General features: G+C 52.1%; 1 protein-coding gene across 2 annotated transcripts; it reads right to left on the bottom strand.

The window, feature by feature from the left end:
* Positions 1 to 3,951: 3,951 nt before the first annotated feature.
* On the bottom strand, positions 3,952 to 15,352 carry KRT72 (keratin 72). Of its 2 annotated transcripts, XM_032876715.1 has the most exons (9): positions 14,891 to 15,352; positions 13,101 to 13,315; positions 10,268 to 10,328; positions 9,796 to 9,891; positions 8,941 to 9,105; positions 8,200 to 8,325; positions 5,553 to 5,773; positions 4,894 to 4,928; positions 3,952 to 4,167 (listed from the first exon to the last, which is right to left on the bottom strand). In XM_032876715.1, the coding sequence occupies exons 1-9, from the start codon at positions 15,350 to 15,352 to the stop codon at positions 3,977 to 3,979; spliced, it is 1,572 nt and encodes a 523-aa protein (XP_032732606.1). In that variant the 3' UTR covers positions 3,952 to 3,976. The 2 variants fall into 2 exon arrangements, with proteins under 2 accessions (XP_032732606.1, XP_032732607.1); XM_032876716.1 differs by lacking the exon at positions 8,200 to 8,325.
* Positions 15,353 to 16,242: the final 890 nt, after the last annotated feature.

Raw genomic sequence — 16,242 nt, 5'->3', positions numbered from 1 at the left:
ACTAATGACATGCTCTCTATCTCCCATCGGAGCACAGCACAGCCCTGTCCAAACAGTGGGGGGAGGACCATTCCCCACCCCCATCAGGAGTGGTGGTTTGAGCCTGGGGGGGGCACCTGCCTCAGGTGTGGGGGGGAATGGCCATCCCCCTTCCTGTGTCCACATCATAGCTGAGCCTACGGGGCCCTGGGGAAGGGAGTTGGGAAAGGGGCAGGAGAAGAGGAGAAGAATGCAGGCAGGACAAAAGCACTAAGGGGCCTGGGTGACCACAGGCAAGGTAGGAGGTGGGAGGAAAAATGGAATGGTAGGACGTCCAGAAAGAAATATAAGGAATAAGAAGTGGGTGTTTTAGGAAAAGGAAGCTGGGAAAGATCAGGTCAGTGGGGAGGGATGGGTGGGTCCTGAGGGCAGGGAGTTAAGGCATAGACAGTGTGAGGAAGAGGCTATAGGCAGAAGCTTGAACTGAACCCTCCACCATTCCAGGAAAGGCAAGTCCATCTTCCAGCCTGGGTGGAAGGAGTGAGTTACCTGCTGGCTACTGTGCTGAGGGACCCTAAGCACCACCCTCCAGGATGCCAGCCTGCCAGGACAGAGAGGCTCAGGCAGGTGGGGCTTAGGTGACGTCCAGCGCTGACACCTGAGGTTGGGCTCAGAGCTCTATTCACAGCGGAGACCCAAGTGGAGCCCCCTTGTAAGATTCTGTCAACTCTCCCTTCTAGAGCAGGACATCTAGAGACCAAGTCCCCATCTCTCCAGTGTCACGGGTCCCCACTGAGGCATGTGAGACTTGATGGCCAGGCTACTAGGTGTGACATGCAGCTGTGTGTTCATGAGGCTGTTTGGATCTGCCCTGCAGATCAGAGAGTGGGGGACAGGGGCACACAAATCAGGACCCAAGCAGTCTGGAAGTGGGAGCCAGTAGACACAGGAGACTCGGGTACACCGACCCAGCTGGGCAGCATGAAGCAAGAGTGGGGGCTACACGTCATAAGCTAGAGCCAGGGAGAGGGTTGAGAGAGATCAGCAGCCTGGTTGCCTGGGCAGCACGGAAGATGAGGCCACCCTGGGCATGCTAGAGAGTGTAAGTGCATTTCCTCCAGCTGGCAGCCCTGTGGTGGGCACAGAACCTTCCTAGATTATCCCCAACCCAGGCCAAAGCGCACTGCCCCCAGAGAAAGTCTTTCCTCACCACCTTGTGGACAGGAGGTGCAGTACCTGGGGCTGCTGGCAGAGGGCAGTGTGTGCACAAACTACAGGCGCCAGAGAGTTGTTATTCGGGCTTAGAAATTACCAGTCCGTGACTACAGGGGAATGTGTCTCCATGAGAAGATCCAGTGCCCTCCATCCTGCACTCAGCCCCTGTCAGCCAGGACCCTGGGCACAGTCCTGCTGTGGATCGATGGGTCCTGAACCAGCGCACAGCCGGCAAAGAAGGCCCCTGCACACAGGTTAATAATAATTATTATAATAACAACTAACATCTCTTGGCTCCAAAGTGTATTTCAGGCACTGTAGTACTCCCATTATTCCCTTCCATATTCTCAACACTCCTCTACGATGAGAACTTTGTCAGTTATGAGGTGTCCTATCTGGAGGTACGGGCTCTGCCGTTGGACTGGGATTCAGCTCCCAACTCTGCCATTTACTACGCAACATCAGTTGGTTTCTTTTACCCCTCAGAGCCTCAATATTCTCATTAGTGAGATGTGCATTATTATAATTGCACCTTATAACAATAATATCCATCAGGTTGCTGGAAGAATTCATTGAGTTGCTGGCCATGAAGACCTCAGAAGTGTCGGTGCCAAGAACAGTGCCTGGGCCAGCTTGTATCAATCCTATTTTGCAAGGGCAGGACCTCGCACTAGGACACAACTAGCCATTGGAAGAGGCAGGATTGGAGGCCAAGCATATGACTCAGCCAGTACTAGCAGGTGGGCCCTTTGCCTGAGACTGTCCTGGCTTATGCCGGTCATCTGAGAATCCCGTTCAGCCTGGGTCCAGAATCAGTGTTCCAGTTTGGTCGATAAATTGTATACACTGCATATGCACAGATGTATGTCAAACTCAAATTTATTAACACAGATGTGTTTCACCACGCACAAACCAAGTCATCGGGACACATGTGTATGCCCCGAGCTCCTTCTTCCCACTCAGGGTGGGCTAGACTAAGCCAGGCATTCTTGCAGGAAATGTATATTGTGTGCCGTGAGCCAGACTGGGGATCCTGGAACAAGGGGTTGAGGGGGAGTGGGATGAGGGGACAGACGTCTGTGCCACTACTTCTACACCAGGAAAATAAAGCCCCAAGTATAATGCAGATTCGGGACCGGTGCCGTGGGTGTGTGGGGCTATGACCTTGGGGAGGGCGCTGAACCATCCAGGCCTTTGCTTGCTGGCCTATAAAGTGAGGGGACAGGGAACGGGGAGAATAGTCAGGCCACCAGTTCTAATGCTTCCTCTCATTTAATGCTCAATGACTTTGCTGGAGTCCGCCTGGAGGGACCAGAAAAAGCATGAGCAAGGGAGGTGGCATTTCAGTGGGCCACAAAGGATGAGCTGGCTTGCAGTAAAAGGGGCCTGGGCACCTGCAAGTGAAAAATCCTATTTGTAAAGGTCCTTGAGTGTGAAAAGGTCTGGCCTGCTGGCAGAAAGATTGGAGGATAAGGCTAGGGATGCTGGAGCAGGAGAAAGCGTCACGGGCACCTTGAACATCCCCCTCAAATGAGGCTCATCCTTGGAAGGTGGTCTCGCCCTTGAGGATTCTCCTGTTGAGCACCTTGTTCAAGCCAACTATGGAAACAGATTCTGGGAACACAGACACCTTTGTGGAAAACCACGCACGCCTCATAGAGCCCCCTTCTTCACGTAATTTCCCTTCAGAGAGGGAATTGCCGCTTGCCCACGTTACGGATTATCTTTGCTAGTTGCTTATTTTCCTCTCCCTGTGGACTATAAGTTCTATGAGAGCAACGTCTGTGCCAGTGGGTTTACTCTGCTCCTCCCAGTTCCTGGATCGCCTCAGTGTGTAAATACTGTATATACACAGCGGACACGGACACGTTCAGAAGCCTATGTGTGTGCAAGCCTCAGACTCTGGGGTGGAAAAGAACGGGCTGGAAGAAGAAAGCAGGGCCTTTGTGGGGGAGCAGGGTTAAGGTGCATTGGCAGGAGAGCCAAGAGGTAAGGAAAAGGAGGGACTGACCACTCTGGAAAAAGAGGTGCTTAGTGTGGGGCTGTGGGTACTTTCGAGAAGTAAAGGGGGAAGACACCCCAAAACTCCCATGCCTGCTCCCGGCATGCCCCGGCTCCTTGCTCACGGCGATGTTTACATACCTGCCTCGCACTGTGTGGACTGGTGGCCCAGTGCCAGGGAAGCCCCAAGCCTGCCCAGAGGCATGTCAGTAACAAACTCAACCACTGACCAGGAACCACCGTCACCAGTCCCTACTGGACCAGAACGGGACGATGGAGACTCATGTCCACCCAGAGACCCAGAGGGAGGCAAGAGTCAGATGGAGAAAAGGCAGAGGGACCCTGTGGATGCTGACATCCCGGGCAACATATTTGACACTGAGAATCCAACGGCTCTGATTGTTTATTGCAGGAGAAGCAGAGAACTGGACATGACCCAAAGCAGAGGACAAAGAGAGCCCCTGGGCTGCGACGGCCCCAGAAAGGCATGGGGACAGAGGGGTTCACACTGGCTGCAGGGAGACATCCACATAGCTGTGTTATCTCTGTGTTGGGGGCAGTGACCCAGTGAAAAACAGCCAAGGGGGAGGTCACCGGGAGCACCCCCCATGGGACTTCCCACCTCACAGCATCCACCGTGTGGAGGACCACAGGGCTAGGGGATGGCACGGGGATTGCGGCCACAGAGGAAGCACCTCCTGGCCTGGACAGGGAAAGGGCAGGGAGAGCAGCTGGGCCCTGCGTCTTTCTGCTCACAGAGCCAAGGGTCACCGCAAGCCCTTCACCTCGAGGCCTTCCTGGCCGCACAGCTGCCGCCTGAGCTCTTAGGCAGGGGATCCTTGAACTCGCTGCCACAGCTGCCTTTGGTTTTGACGTCCATGGCCACTGGCTTGAAGCCGTAACTGCTCGAGGCACCAAAGCCCACGCTGAAGCCAGCCCCTCCTGCCCCTGCGCCCGTGTTGCTGATGACAGCTGGAACAGGGGAGAGAAGATGCAGGGTTGGGGGTCTTTCTGGGGCATCCCGGCCCACTCCCTCAGCGCCTGCCCTGTGGGGACAGAGTCCCTCTGCTGGGTCCTTTCAGTGTCCTTGGAGGTTTTTGGCAGTACGGATCATTTCTCAAGGATTTGGCCCCATGTATTTGACCTCCCGTTAGTTTGTGTCCCTCCACCAGCATCAGGCTTGGAGCCTTCGTGGGCTCTCTCAGTGAACCTCCCCCACAGGACAGGCCACATGAACCAAGGCCCTTCACGGAGGCCCCTGGTGCTGTCCCCGAGGCAGGGGCTGCGGGCCGACAGCCCCTCTCCCGGGAGAGTGCCTCCCTCGCACCTGCAGTCTCTAGTTTTTCAGTCTGCAGAAGGCTGTTACGGCCCGCCCTCAGTCCCTCCAACTCCCAGTTCCTTCTTACTGCAAGCTGGAGCCTTGGTTTCGGTCTGGCCTCAAGAGAAATACAACGTGGCCAGTAAGCCTCATTTTAAAGGAGACTTTGGATTCACACACTGTTAGATATCCTTTGATCTCTCTATAGGCTATACTTTTGTATTTCATGGTATTATTTTTCTCCATCACTGCTTCTCCCCGCAAGCCAGCTCCCTCTTGTTGCCCCTGACTCTTTCCTGAACCCTCTCTAGTGTCATGGAATTGGAGGCTCAGACTTCTGGAAGGTGACCACACCCAAACCTGGACCTGCAGGTACTTACAGATGCTCACAGAATTTGGATGTTCACCAGACATCCTGGAGAGAGAGAGGAAAGGCAGGTAAATGCTCTGTAAAGCAGGACGGTGTCTCTCCAGGGGGTCACAGAGGTGCCACTGTCCCCCTCATCCTTCCTTGGGGTGTGTGTGGGGGAAGGAAGCATCCCTTCCCCCACACACACCCCAGCGGGACGTCTGCTGTGAAGGCTCACTTCTCTAGCCATCAGAGTGGCTCTGGGTGATCTGATGGGTGGGGTCATTGTGGAGGCCCTGCTCACCTCTGTTATGCCAGTGGTCTCACACAATTAAGAGGAATGAGTCCACCTGCTCGCTGGGTCCCAGGCTTTGCCGGAGTGACCTTATACTTAGCTGACTCTTGGAAGCCATCTTGCCCCTCCCCCCACCTCCCTAAGCATGCAGCACAAAGGGCCAGGGAGGCTCTGTTTCTCCAAAGCTGCTGATGTTCCTATTTCCTCTCCCACCTCCTCTTTGACAATGCAGTCCTTCCTGCAGCCTAACTTTGGTCTTTCCTGTTGTACCATGTCAAACCCATTCCCTATAAGGTGTTAACCCAGTAGGACCTGAACGGAACCAAACTGTGTGCCTTCAGTCTTCCTAAAGCAGAGAGGTAACTGCTCCAAATAAAAGATATCTGACCCCCCACCTGCACTCCTCGCCTTCCAGCAGCTTGCGGTAGGTGGCGATCTCCATGTCCAGGGCCAGCTTCGTGCTCGTGAGCTCCTGGTACTCGCGCAGCATCCGGGCCAGCTCCTCCTTGGCCTGGTGCAGAGCGGCCTCCAGCTCGTCCAGCTTGGCCCGGGCGTCCTTCAGGGCGCAGTCGCCCCGCTGCTCGGCATCGGCGATGGATGTCTCCAGGTTGGAGCACTGAGGGGCAAATGCATTCAGCGCTTTGAGTCAGAACACAGTTCTGAGATCCTGCCCAGACATCCCCTCTCATTTGGTCCTGACTGATAGTGAATGCATTAAGGTCCTCCTAGTTTCTCCACTTTGGGACATCGCTAGAGATGAATCTGTCCTTCTCCTATCTCCGGGCACGGTTCACCTCCACTCATGCATTGTCATATGAAGATGGCCCTTCCCTCCCCTGGGAGAGAGATGAAAGGCTCCGAGAAGGGGAGCCTCCTGGGCCAGTGGCTCCTGTCCTCTCCCTCCCGGTCTGTAACACTGGCCACAAGATTCTGATGCCACCCTTGAAAATTTTGGGGGCAACTAGCTTAATTCTGCCCCACAGTAGAGGTTGTCTTGAGAGATCCTGTAAATTGTAAACAAAACAAAAACCAAAAACGAGAGAGAAAGATAGCAAAGGGGGGGATACTAATAAGGTTACTACTAATAAAATTTCTGTCCAATAGACCTGCCACACGGAGTCTAGCTCCCAAAATTCCACAGAGAATCCTGGTATGGGGCAACACCCTCAAAAGATACTTTTGTGAACAATAGGTCTCACTAGCTTACAGACACCCGCTGTTAGGTGAGAGGGTAACTTGCAGTATGAAGCTGGGGATGGGGCTCTCAGCCACGTCCATGAGAAGGTGCCAGGGGTTTCTTGAGTCTTTAAGTCTTGGGAGGTTTTTCCCATCACTTGGCCAAGTCTTGGTGGGATCTAAATATGGTTTCTCTTTTCTGGTGTGTCCCCTTTCTCTGGAGTCAAATTCGTTTCACCCCAAGGAGAGCAGCCGGTCCCAAGGCCAGACAGAATTCTAGACTGTTGCCCGGCCGGTGCCTCCTCCTCTGCCAGGCAGACCCCCCACCATGCAAACACCCACAGTGTTTGGATGAGTGGTTCACAGCCTCTGCAGAAATGCCTAGGACCCAGCTGTCTGGCCACAGACGACCATGTCCCATCCTCGGGATTGTGGAGGTCTAATCATTCAGGGGATGGCCACTCTATGACCTGAATTCTATCAAACTGTGCTCTGTTCCTTTTCACTGACCGAGGTCCTACAGGGTGAATCGGGGAGACTCCTGGGTCTTGTGAAAGTGGCATGAGGTGAGAGGGCATGAAATCTGGGCACCCTTGGAAACAATTATCACATGGATCCTGGGATCACCGAATGCCAAGAGGGTCTGCAGGTGAAACCATGTGCTTCTTCAGTGGAAAAGCCAGAGGGCAGGAAACCACCTTGGCCAGGGGCCCTCAGTAGGAGCTGCGATGGGGCCTAAGAATCAAGAGTGAACCCCACTGGCTCCCCATGGAGGACATCTTCCCTGACCTGCCTGATGGCATTCTGATCACAAAGTCACTTTCTAGTAATAAGTTCACCCAACCGTGAACATGTAACATTTTATTACATAAATATAATCGGATACTGAGGGCGGCCTCAAACACCTTGTGTTTTTCTTTCATTTATGCAGAACTTAATTAAATGAAAACACCACGAGTTCTTATTTAAGAGGTCTTTTTTCTTCCCCTCACCATGAGCCTGGTGCACAGAGATGATGTATGTGCATGTGTCTGCATGTACATGTGGGGCATGTGTGTGTGTGCGTGTGCACAGGCCAGGGAGAGGCCACTAAAGAAGAGGGCATGGGGACAGGGCCACTTGACTTGTCTGGAAAGCTCAGAGCCTTTGTGCCAGCCTCCACAAACTCTGGGAAATTCATGGGTTTGCTTGCATCAGAAACATCAGTGAGACCAACACTGCACCCAGGGTCATGGGGTCACTCAGTGCCAGGCTACCACACACAGCACAGCCACGGGGATGGACAGACACAGAGCAGAGCCCTGGGCCAAGCCAACAGAGGGAGGCTCTCTCTCCTTCCCTCTTCTAAATTCCATGGCTGGGCTCTCCCTCCAGCATGGATTCATCACGTGAAACCTTCAAACGGCTCCTTTTAACTTACTGCATTCGGTCTAAACTCCACTGTCCCACTTCGAAGGTGCCCCTAACCTGCCCGTCCTATGTAGTGATGTCCTGCCGCCTGCCACCCCAGCCATCGTGGAACTTCTGCTTGGGGTAGGTGTCTTTCCTCCCTGCACACACGCCATGCGGTGTCCACATTGGACCCACTGCTCCTGCTGGCTCCCTCTCCTCCTTCCCGCCCATGCATCCCACCTCCTGCAGGAAGCCTCGCTGGGGTCTGCATTCAGTTCTGGCCACTCGGGCTCCTTAGGGAGCAGGCTGCACAGTGGGTGGAATGCTTCGCCCTTCTATGTGGGTTTGGGATGTTCCCTCCTGAAGGATTACACATGCCCTAAGGAGGGGCTATGACTTCTTGTTGTTTCACATTTAGTCTCATACCTTGGGCGCACAATAAACCCGCTAGCTGACTCATTTCATGGAACCCACCTGCTTCTTCACATTCCCTATCTCGGAGCGGATCCTCTGGATCAGGCGGTTGAGCTCTGAGATCTCAGCCTTGGTGAGTTTGAGGTCATCCCCATGCCGGCCTGCGGTGACCTGCAGCTCTTGGATCTGAGGTTGGGGGACAAGAGAAGAGGACCCCAGCATAGTTGGGAATTCGCCTCTTAAGGGTGTTGAACATGGGGAGTGGGAGGGGGACCACATGCTGTTCTCATTGCCCGAGCAACAAATGCACAGTGAGGAGGGAGGGAGAGGATGGAGGAGAGGGGAGGGAAGTGGGGGGGAACCACCTTTTCCTTCTCGACAAGAAAGCCCTGACCCAGCTCAGGAGGATCCTCAGGCTCACAAATGTGAAACCCTAGGTGGAAGTAGAATATCCCGTCCTCATTTTGACAAAGCAGGAAACACGAAACAAAGCCAGGATAGATGGATTATGCACAGAAACCGTGTCAGAGTCTCCCCAGGGTTGTGGCTAGTGTGGCCTCTGCTCTCAGCAAGGGCAACCTCAGGGTGAGGGCTGAGCCCATATATGCCCCCAGCACATGCCGAGACTGTGGGGGACCTCTCGGCCCCACAGAGGGAGACATTTCCACGAGGCCCAACTCCGAGACAAAGGCGGTCTCAACCCAGCCTGGTACACACACCACACACACGCATGCAGGCAGGCACGAGGAGAGAGAGGCAGCTGGGGTCCCTGGGCCTCGGCACACCTGGCATGCAGCCCACCTTGGTCTGGTACAGCGCCTCGGCCTCGGTCTTGCTCTTCAGGGCGATCTCCTCGTACTGGGCACGGACCTCGTCGATGATGCTGTCCAGGTCCAGGTCCCGGTTGTTGTCCATGGACAGGACGACGGAGGTGTCGCTGATGTGGGACTGCATCTGAGTGATCTCCTGGAGAACAGTTAGGGAAGTGGAGCCACTTAAAGGGTTTCCATGAGGGAGCCCCTCTCCTGACCCTCCCTGGCAAATCTCTTGCGGCCCTTCCGTGGTGTTTGAACTCCACCTTCAGCAGAGCCCTCCGGCGCCGCTGCCTGCCGAGAGCGAGGTGCCCACACCCGGCTTTCAGCCCCAGTGTGGGATGCCCCTCTCCATCCTGCACTCAGGACTGCTCCCACCCCTGTTCCACGCTCTGCAGCAACGGCCACCCTTCATCTGTAGAATTAAGTCTGATCTCCTTAGGTGGCCCACAGAGCCCTTCTGGAGTTGCCAACCACCTTTTCTTCGAGCCCTACTCACTTGACCCAGCTCAGAACGCTCATCCCACTCCTTCAGGCTGCATGCCGGGCCCTTCTCAGCATCCCTGAGATCTTCCTCATCCTTCCCCGGGAATCTTCCCTGACAGCTTGGACAGAATTCCCTACACCTTCCTCTGCTCTCCCAGGGCTCAGCCACAGACTGTGATTTCCTAGGGGACAGGAATCATCCCTTCTTCTTCATGGCTTCCTCAGAGCACAACTCACTGCTCCGCAAACATCAGCTGCACGGAACTGCCAACCTTTGGTCCACACATCCATGCAGGCCAAGGGACAGGAGCCACTCATGGGAGGAGCAGGCCACACAGGAGCTCCGTGGAATCCTTACCCCTTCATAGAGGCACTTGAAGAATTTGATCTCATCTGTCAGGGAGTCCACCTTGGCCTGAAGCTCCACCTTGCTCATGTAGGCGGCGTCCACGTCCTGGGGGACCAAGAGAGGAGCCAGCTGCCTTCCCCTGCCCTCCCTGCCTGTTGTAAGGAGCCTCGGGTTCCCTGCTTTCGCCACTCCCCTCACCCTGTGCTTCCCAGTTGCTGAGAGCAGACCAACCAATGTGCAGGGCAATGGTCATGCCAGGAGTGTGCCAAACGTCTGGATTCTAAGCAGGCAGACTCTGGGAGCAACACGCATCCCAGGCAAGGGGACTCAGACAGAGGAATTGGGAAATGAGAACTGCAGCCACCCCTGCCCAATGGACTGAGTGACCCACGGAATCCCTTTCCTCAGCCTACCAACACCACCGTGTCAGGTACTCAGGGAGCCTCAAGGTTTCTTCCAGCCCTCCCTGTTTCCCTCTTACCTTCTTGAGCACCACAAACTCATTCTCAGCAGCTGTGCGTCTGTTAATCTCCACCTCGTACCTGTGTGCGGCAAGAGAGAGGCGGTGGCATTGTCATTGGGATAACTCAGCTCTGCAAACACTCACTGAGCAGTCAGTGAGCACCGCTGTGCAAGAGCTGCATGGCCGTGACCTACACACTGGAGTTCCTGCACCCCTGGGGTATGCACAATGATCAAAAGGGACCTTGACCGGAGTAGGTTTAAAGGAATCAATGTGCAGCTCCTTAGTTCACATGTAACCTACCCTACAATGCCTCTGCCCAGGAACGCACCTGTGATGGGCTTCCACCATCCCTTACCCTTTCACAACTACCCCTCCCTTGTGACAGCAGAAAGACACCCCTTCTCCCAACAGAGACATTAATTAGTACAGTGCATTAGCCCAGGGCGCAAAACCTCTCAGACACCAAACAAATACTATCCCCACGTTTGAGTGGTATGTTCTGCTTGTTTTTTATACATATTTCTGTTCCAGGTGAAGCAAGTTCTTAGAAACAGGATGTTTGGATACGGCCGGGATGTTCTTCACACAGATACATTGTAGACTGGGGAGATGGGAGTATTGATCCCTTACAGACCTCACTATTCCAACTCTTATTATTGTCAAAGAATGTATTACAGGATATTTGCATTGGGAAATGAAATAGAACCCTGGAAAGAAATAACTAATGCTAGCAAATGGTTTCTTTCCATATACTTTCATGTGAGCTATCCTTTTCTGCTTCTTACTCCTTCCTAAGCCAAGCGGCTGGCTGCGAAGGGGGGGAAGCCTTGTCAGATGACAGTACAGGTTAACGAAGTGGGTTATTTTAAAAATGCAACTGGAACATTTTCTGAGACTGCCAGATTGTGTTAGTTACACTGGATAGAACACATAGAAAACAATTGATATGATTTATCTCAGATTCCAGGTGTGTTATTTAAAAGGTAAATGAATACTTTCTTGTATCAAATTATATTATGATAGGGTTGTTTCTATTATAATTATCATTATCTCCTATTATCTTGGAAAATATTCCATTTTTCTTCCTCCTGTTAATAAATAAGAGCGTATGCTAGTTGCAGACTAGTTTTTAGCTTACCTTTCTGATTCATAAAACACACAGAAAAAGTTTGGTCATGATGGCTATCAAATTAATGACATTTATTTGTCATAATTTTTCATTATTTACTTCTAGAGACTAAACACCAGAGCATACACAGACATACACATTTATAAAGAAAATCAATGCATTTTTAGTACTATTGGCTTTATCAATAACTCATAATTTACAAAATACATTACGATGCACAATTAAAAGTTAAGCCATAACAAAGTGCAGATGTATTAATTATATCAAATCTACACCACTTTAATCTCCAGTGCTTCCAATAACCTATTGTACAAGATGTCACCTTTAGTTTGCAGCTAGGTGGATTTTATAACAATTCCTAATTCATTTCCTTATTTCATTTCATCCCACAGCAACCCTATCAAGTAGATCCTATCATTATCATCTCTCAATTTTATAAGCAAGGCAAAGACTTTTCCAAGGTCACAAAGCTTGTCAAGCTAGGATCCCAGTGACATCAGGGAAACAATGCCTTAGATTTGCCTAGAACTTCGGTTCTTTAAAGAGATGATAATACATTAGTAACAACATTACCATCTCAACAGCTCTTTTAGGTGGTAAGGCAGGTGTCAGTATCTGAATTTTACAAATATTAAAACTGAAGTCCACAGAGAACCAGGAGGCTCACCCATCATCAGCTCAACTGAGTGGTATTTCCAGAACACCTGGCCTTCCAGAGGCAGCAAGACCTTTGGGGGCCTCTAACCTGACATCTGGGCTGTGCCTGGAAACCCCCTCTTTTTTTTTTTTTTCCAGAATTTTGCTCCACACTGTATTCACAGTGTGGATTGAGATTGATTTAGGCTGCAATTTCCATCTGAATGCCATTCAATCTCAATCCACACTGTATTCATTTCACTTCCTGGGGGCTCTCTGAAAGTGCTTGTCAAGCCTGTCCCCACAATCTGGATGTTTTCCGAGGTGAGAGACCATGCCACCTCCTCCCTCAGGACTCGGAACAGAATTCCACTTGAGGGTAGTTCAGAATAGGGATGGCCCGGCAGATTGAACGTGCAACAAGAGAAATCGCTCAGCTCTGATCAACTCCATCCCCTTGAATTGTGGAAGAAGTTATCTTTCCCTAAAAATCCTGGCACCTGGAAGCAAACTTCCAAAATATCAGATCATGCTAAGCCAGGATGTACCATGATCTCCTCACTGGCTCAAATCCAGGAGAAATTATTTCTGGTTCCAAGTACATTTTCAATCTTTCTCTTTAATGGTGGGATTCTGCAGCACAGAGACACCTCAACATGAAAAAATTTTTCAAAACTTTTATTTGCTTAGCTTTAGGATTTGTTCTGGGATTGGAACAAATCTGGGATTGGAACACATTATGGTTCACATTCTAGGTACTCCCACGGAAGACCTCACGCAGGAGGAGCTACAAAGCCATCTGGGTTGTCCATCTGGTTTTGAGACAGCTCTCTTGTACCCATTTCTCCATTTCCAATGTTAAAAGTTGGGCACACCATTTCCTAGAAATTCAGGGCACCACCCTAGATAGATCTTTTCTCTTCCTAAGTCTCAACCTGTCTGGATCTCCCCGGCTCCCCTATGGAAAAGGAAATAGCAAATGTTATAGTAAGGGATCGAAAAAGGCAAAAATGCTGACTCCAAATCGAAAACTCATCTGTAATCAAGACCCTCCAGGGGCAGATTCTCTGCCTTTCCACTCACCTCTTCTTGTAGTCCTCCACCAAATCCTGCATGTTCCTTAGCTCTGAGTCCAGCCGCACCCTGTCACCTGTCTGTGTCTCCAGCTGTTTCCGCAGGTTGCTGATATAGCCCTCATAAATGGGCTCCAGGTTCTTCCTGCAATTGTTCAGGTCCAGCTGCTGTAGTAGGTTCCACTTGGTCTCCAATACCTGGTTTTGCTGCTCCAGGAACCGCACCTGGGACCCAAAGGTGGTCATAGCCCAGAATCCCAACGCTGTTGCCTCTCAACAGTGGGGAGAGGGCCCCAAAAATCAGATAGTCATCCTACGGTAGGAGGCAGGAAAGAGCAAGATGCATCAGAGAATGGATTCAGCCATGAGGACGTGCTTATCTGGGTCTCCAAGACAAGAAATAAGACTCAGTCTAAAAGAAATCAAGGGGGTAGGTTTAAGAGTTATCACATGATGCAGGTAGCTTCTTTTGCCGTAAATGCTGGGGTTTTCAGAGTGAGGGAAGATGGGAACCAAGGGAGAAACAGTAATGGGGGAATGCGACGGAAGGTCATTTTGGTGGTTAACCTGTCCTCTCTTAGGTGCAACCTCAGTTGCTCTTGGTTGGCTGGTTTCTTTGGTTTTCATTTCAAAGTGGGTTATCACGTCTTTACAAGGTTCCTGCATACTCAACAAAAGGTCTCACACGTTTGGACTCAGAAACTTCAAGCCTCTGCTACTCACTAGCCTTCCTCTTCTTCCCTTTCTCTAGCTTTAGGGAGAGAAGGGAACGTGAGGGGAAGAACAGACTCTGAAGAGGAAAATGAACCCTGTCCCCTGGGATAGCAGCTCTGTTTCTTCTACTCCTGCCCTCTCACCTCCAACCACCTCCCTTCCTCTTCCCAGGCACAGTGGTGAGGAACACAATCTGCTGTTGCTGTTCTACCAACTTGGGCATGTTTCTTAGCCTCCCTCTGTCTTGGTTTCCTCATCCACAAAGCAAAATGATAACAGAATCTTGGGTCACGTGTGATATACGAGGACCCCTTGGGACAGCACCAGGCACTGACTAATGTCAGCTTTTATCTGGACTATGTCCCCTTTGAGTCATGGTCCCGATCTCTGCCCAGGCTTGGATATAGAAACCTATTCCTTCTCTGCTCTCTATCCTTTGGGGTCACTGACTCTGAGTCACCAGGAATATCTTCCCTTTTAAACCCTGCATGTCCCCCTCCCCACAGACACACACAAAATCCACACATGTAACTTGACAGGCCCTCCTCAATAGCCCCACCCTTCCATCTTCTGGTCCTTTTCTCTCATCTCCTCCAGAACCCTTCCTGGCTTATACCCCCATCCAACTTCCTACCTTTTAAGTCCTCTCCCTTCACCAAGCATCATGTCCTGTGATACTCCCTGGTCAGTATCCCTCTGGTGCTCCTGTCCTGGATATGTGTCCCCATCTCCTTGTCTGATATTGCAAACTCTCAGAGGGTCATTCCATATGTCTCCTGCCTGTGGTGCACCCCCTTCCATCCCAGGGTCTTGCCCGGGAAGGAAAAATTAGGCTTCTGTTAATCATGGGGTGGGGCTCGAGAGAGTGAGTGAGAAGCTCTGTTCCAAGCCCTTTATAAACATCCAGTTCATCCTCACATCATCATGTGAGGTAAGAGCCACTGTTTTGCCCATTTTACAGATAAGCAAAGGGAAGCTCAGAAAAGATAAACAGGCCGCCCAAGTTTTCAAGTAACTGTCAGTGGCAGAGGGCGTACCCCTGGGCACACTGGTAGCTGGGGGCCAAACCGACATCTGAGGACCCACCTTGTCGATGAAGGAGGCAAATTTGTTGTTCAGCGCCTTGATCTGCTCCCGCTCCTGGGCGCGCACCTTCTGGATCTCCGGGTCCAGCTCCACATTGAGGGGGGCCAGGAGGCTTTTGTTGACGGTGACCTGAGGGATGCCTCCGGGCGGGCACACGGACGGACACACTGGTCCCAGCCCGGCGCTGCCGAAGACGGTGCCGACGAAGCCGCCCAGCCGGCCGCCGCCCGAGCCAGAGCAGTGGCCCAGCGCGAAGGTGCCGCCCCGCCCGGCCGCGGCGCACAGGGCCAGGCGCCGGCCGCCCCCCAGGCTGAAGAGGCTCCTGGAGCCGAAGGCGGCCGTGCCTTTGACGCCGGCCCGGAACGAGGCGGAGCTGGTGCTCACCCGTCCCGAGATGACGGCCGAGCAGCCGCTGAAGCCTGTGCGCTCGCCGGCGGGGCGGTGGTGCAGCTGGCGGCTCATGCTGGGGGGACGGGCTGCGGAGCGCGACGCGAGGTGGGACAGGGGCGCAGAGGGCGGCTCCGCTGGCCTGCCTCGCTCCCCCCTAACCCCTTAAATAGCCGGCTGCAGGCAGCCTAATTTGTAGGTCGGGGACATCTATTAGCCACATGGGGCCTCTCAGGTTCTCCGTTTAGGAAATTAACACTCCTCCCTGAGATTTTTGTCTCTCCCACCCTGAACTCCTCATGAATTCCCTATAAAATGGCCCTGAACCCTGCATTTGCTTTGCTTACCCCCTGCATTATAATAATTTGGCTACCTTATCTCCACTTGCTGCCCTCCAATTACTAGGGTTATCACGGCCAAGATCTATGGTAGAAGCTTCCATTGGGTCTGGCTCCGGGGGTGGGGAAAGACACCCTCCCACCAGGTGGAGGAGCGTGGTATAGGGGAGCAGATGTCCAGGCCAGTTCTGCTTCAGAAGGACATGAACAGGATCAAGAATATTCCAGAGAATCATCCTTAGCTTGTCAGCTAGCTGCGGCTTCCCCCAGACTTCCGGAAGAGGACGGCTCTATTCTGAGTACTGGAAGGAAGTCCCAGAGGGTAGAGACATCTGGCCTATCTGCAAGGAATTCTCAATCTGTTGGGGGAAGGCCAGACACAGGGACAGAGTTCAGGCCAGTGAGAGCTCTGGTCACAAGAGCTGGGGCGGGTGTGGTGGGGGGCAGAGGGGGGTTATTTTGGTTCTGCAGAAAAGCATTTCTGTAATAAATATATATATAATATATTTTATATATATTATATATATATATAATTTATAATAAATAAATAAAAGTGAGGGAGATACTAACTGGGAAGAAGGGAAGGGGGCCTGAGGAGATGGTACAGGAAGGTGGTCTGGAAGACAG

The sequence above is a fragment of the Lontra canadensis genome, unplaced genomic scaffold (assembly GCF_010015895.1).
Source record: "Lontra canadensis isolate GAN:19392208 unplaced genomic scaffold, GSC_riverotter_1.0 scaffold59, whole genome shotgun sequence".
NCBI lineage: Eukaryota > Metazoa > Chordata > Mammalia > Carnivora > Mustelidae > Lontra > Lontra canadensis.
The sequence above is the reverse complement of the archived record's forward strand: the minus strand, read 5'-3'. Positions and strand labels throughout refer to the sequence as shown.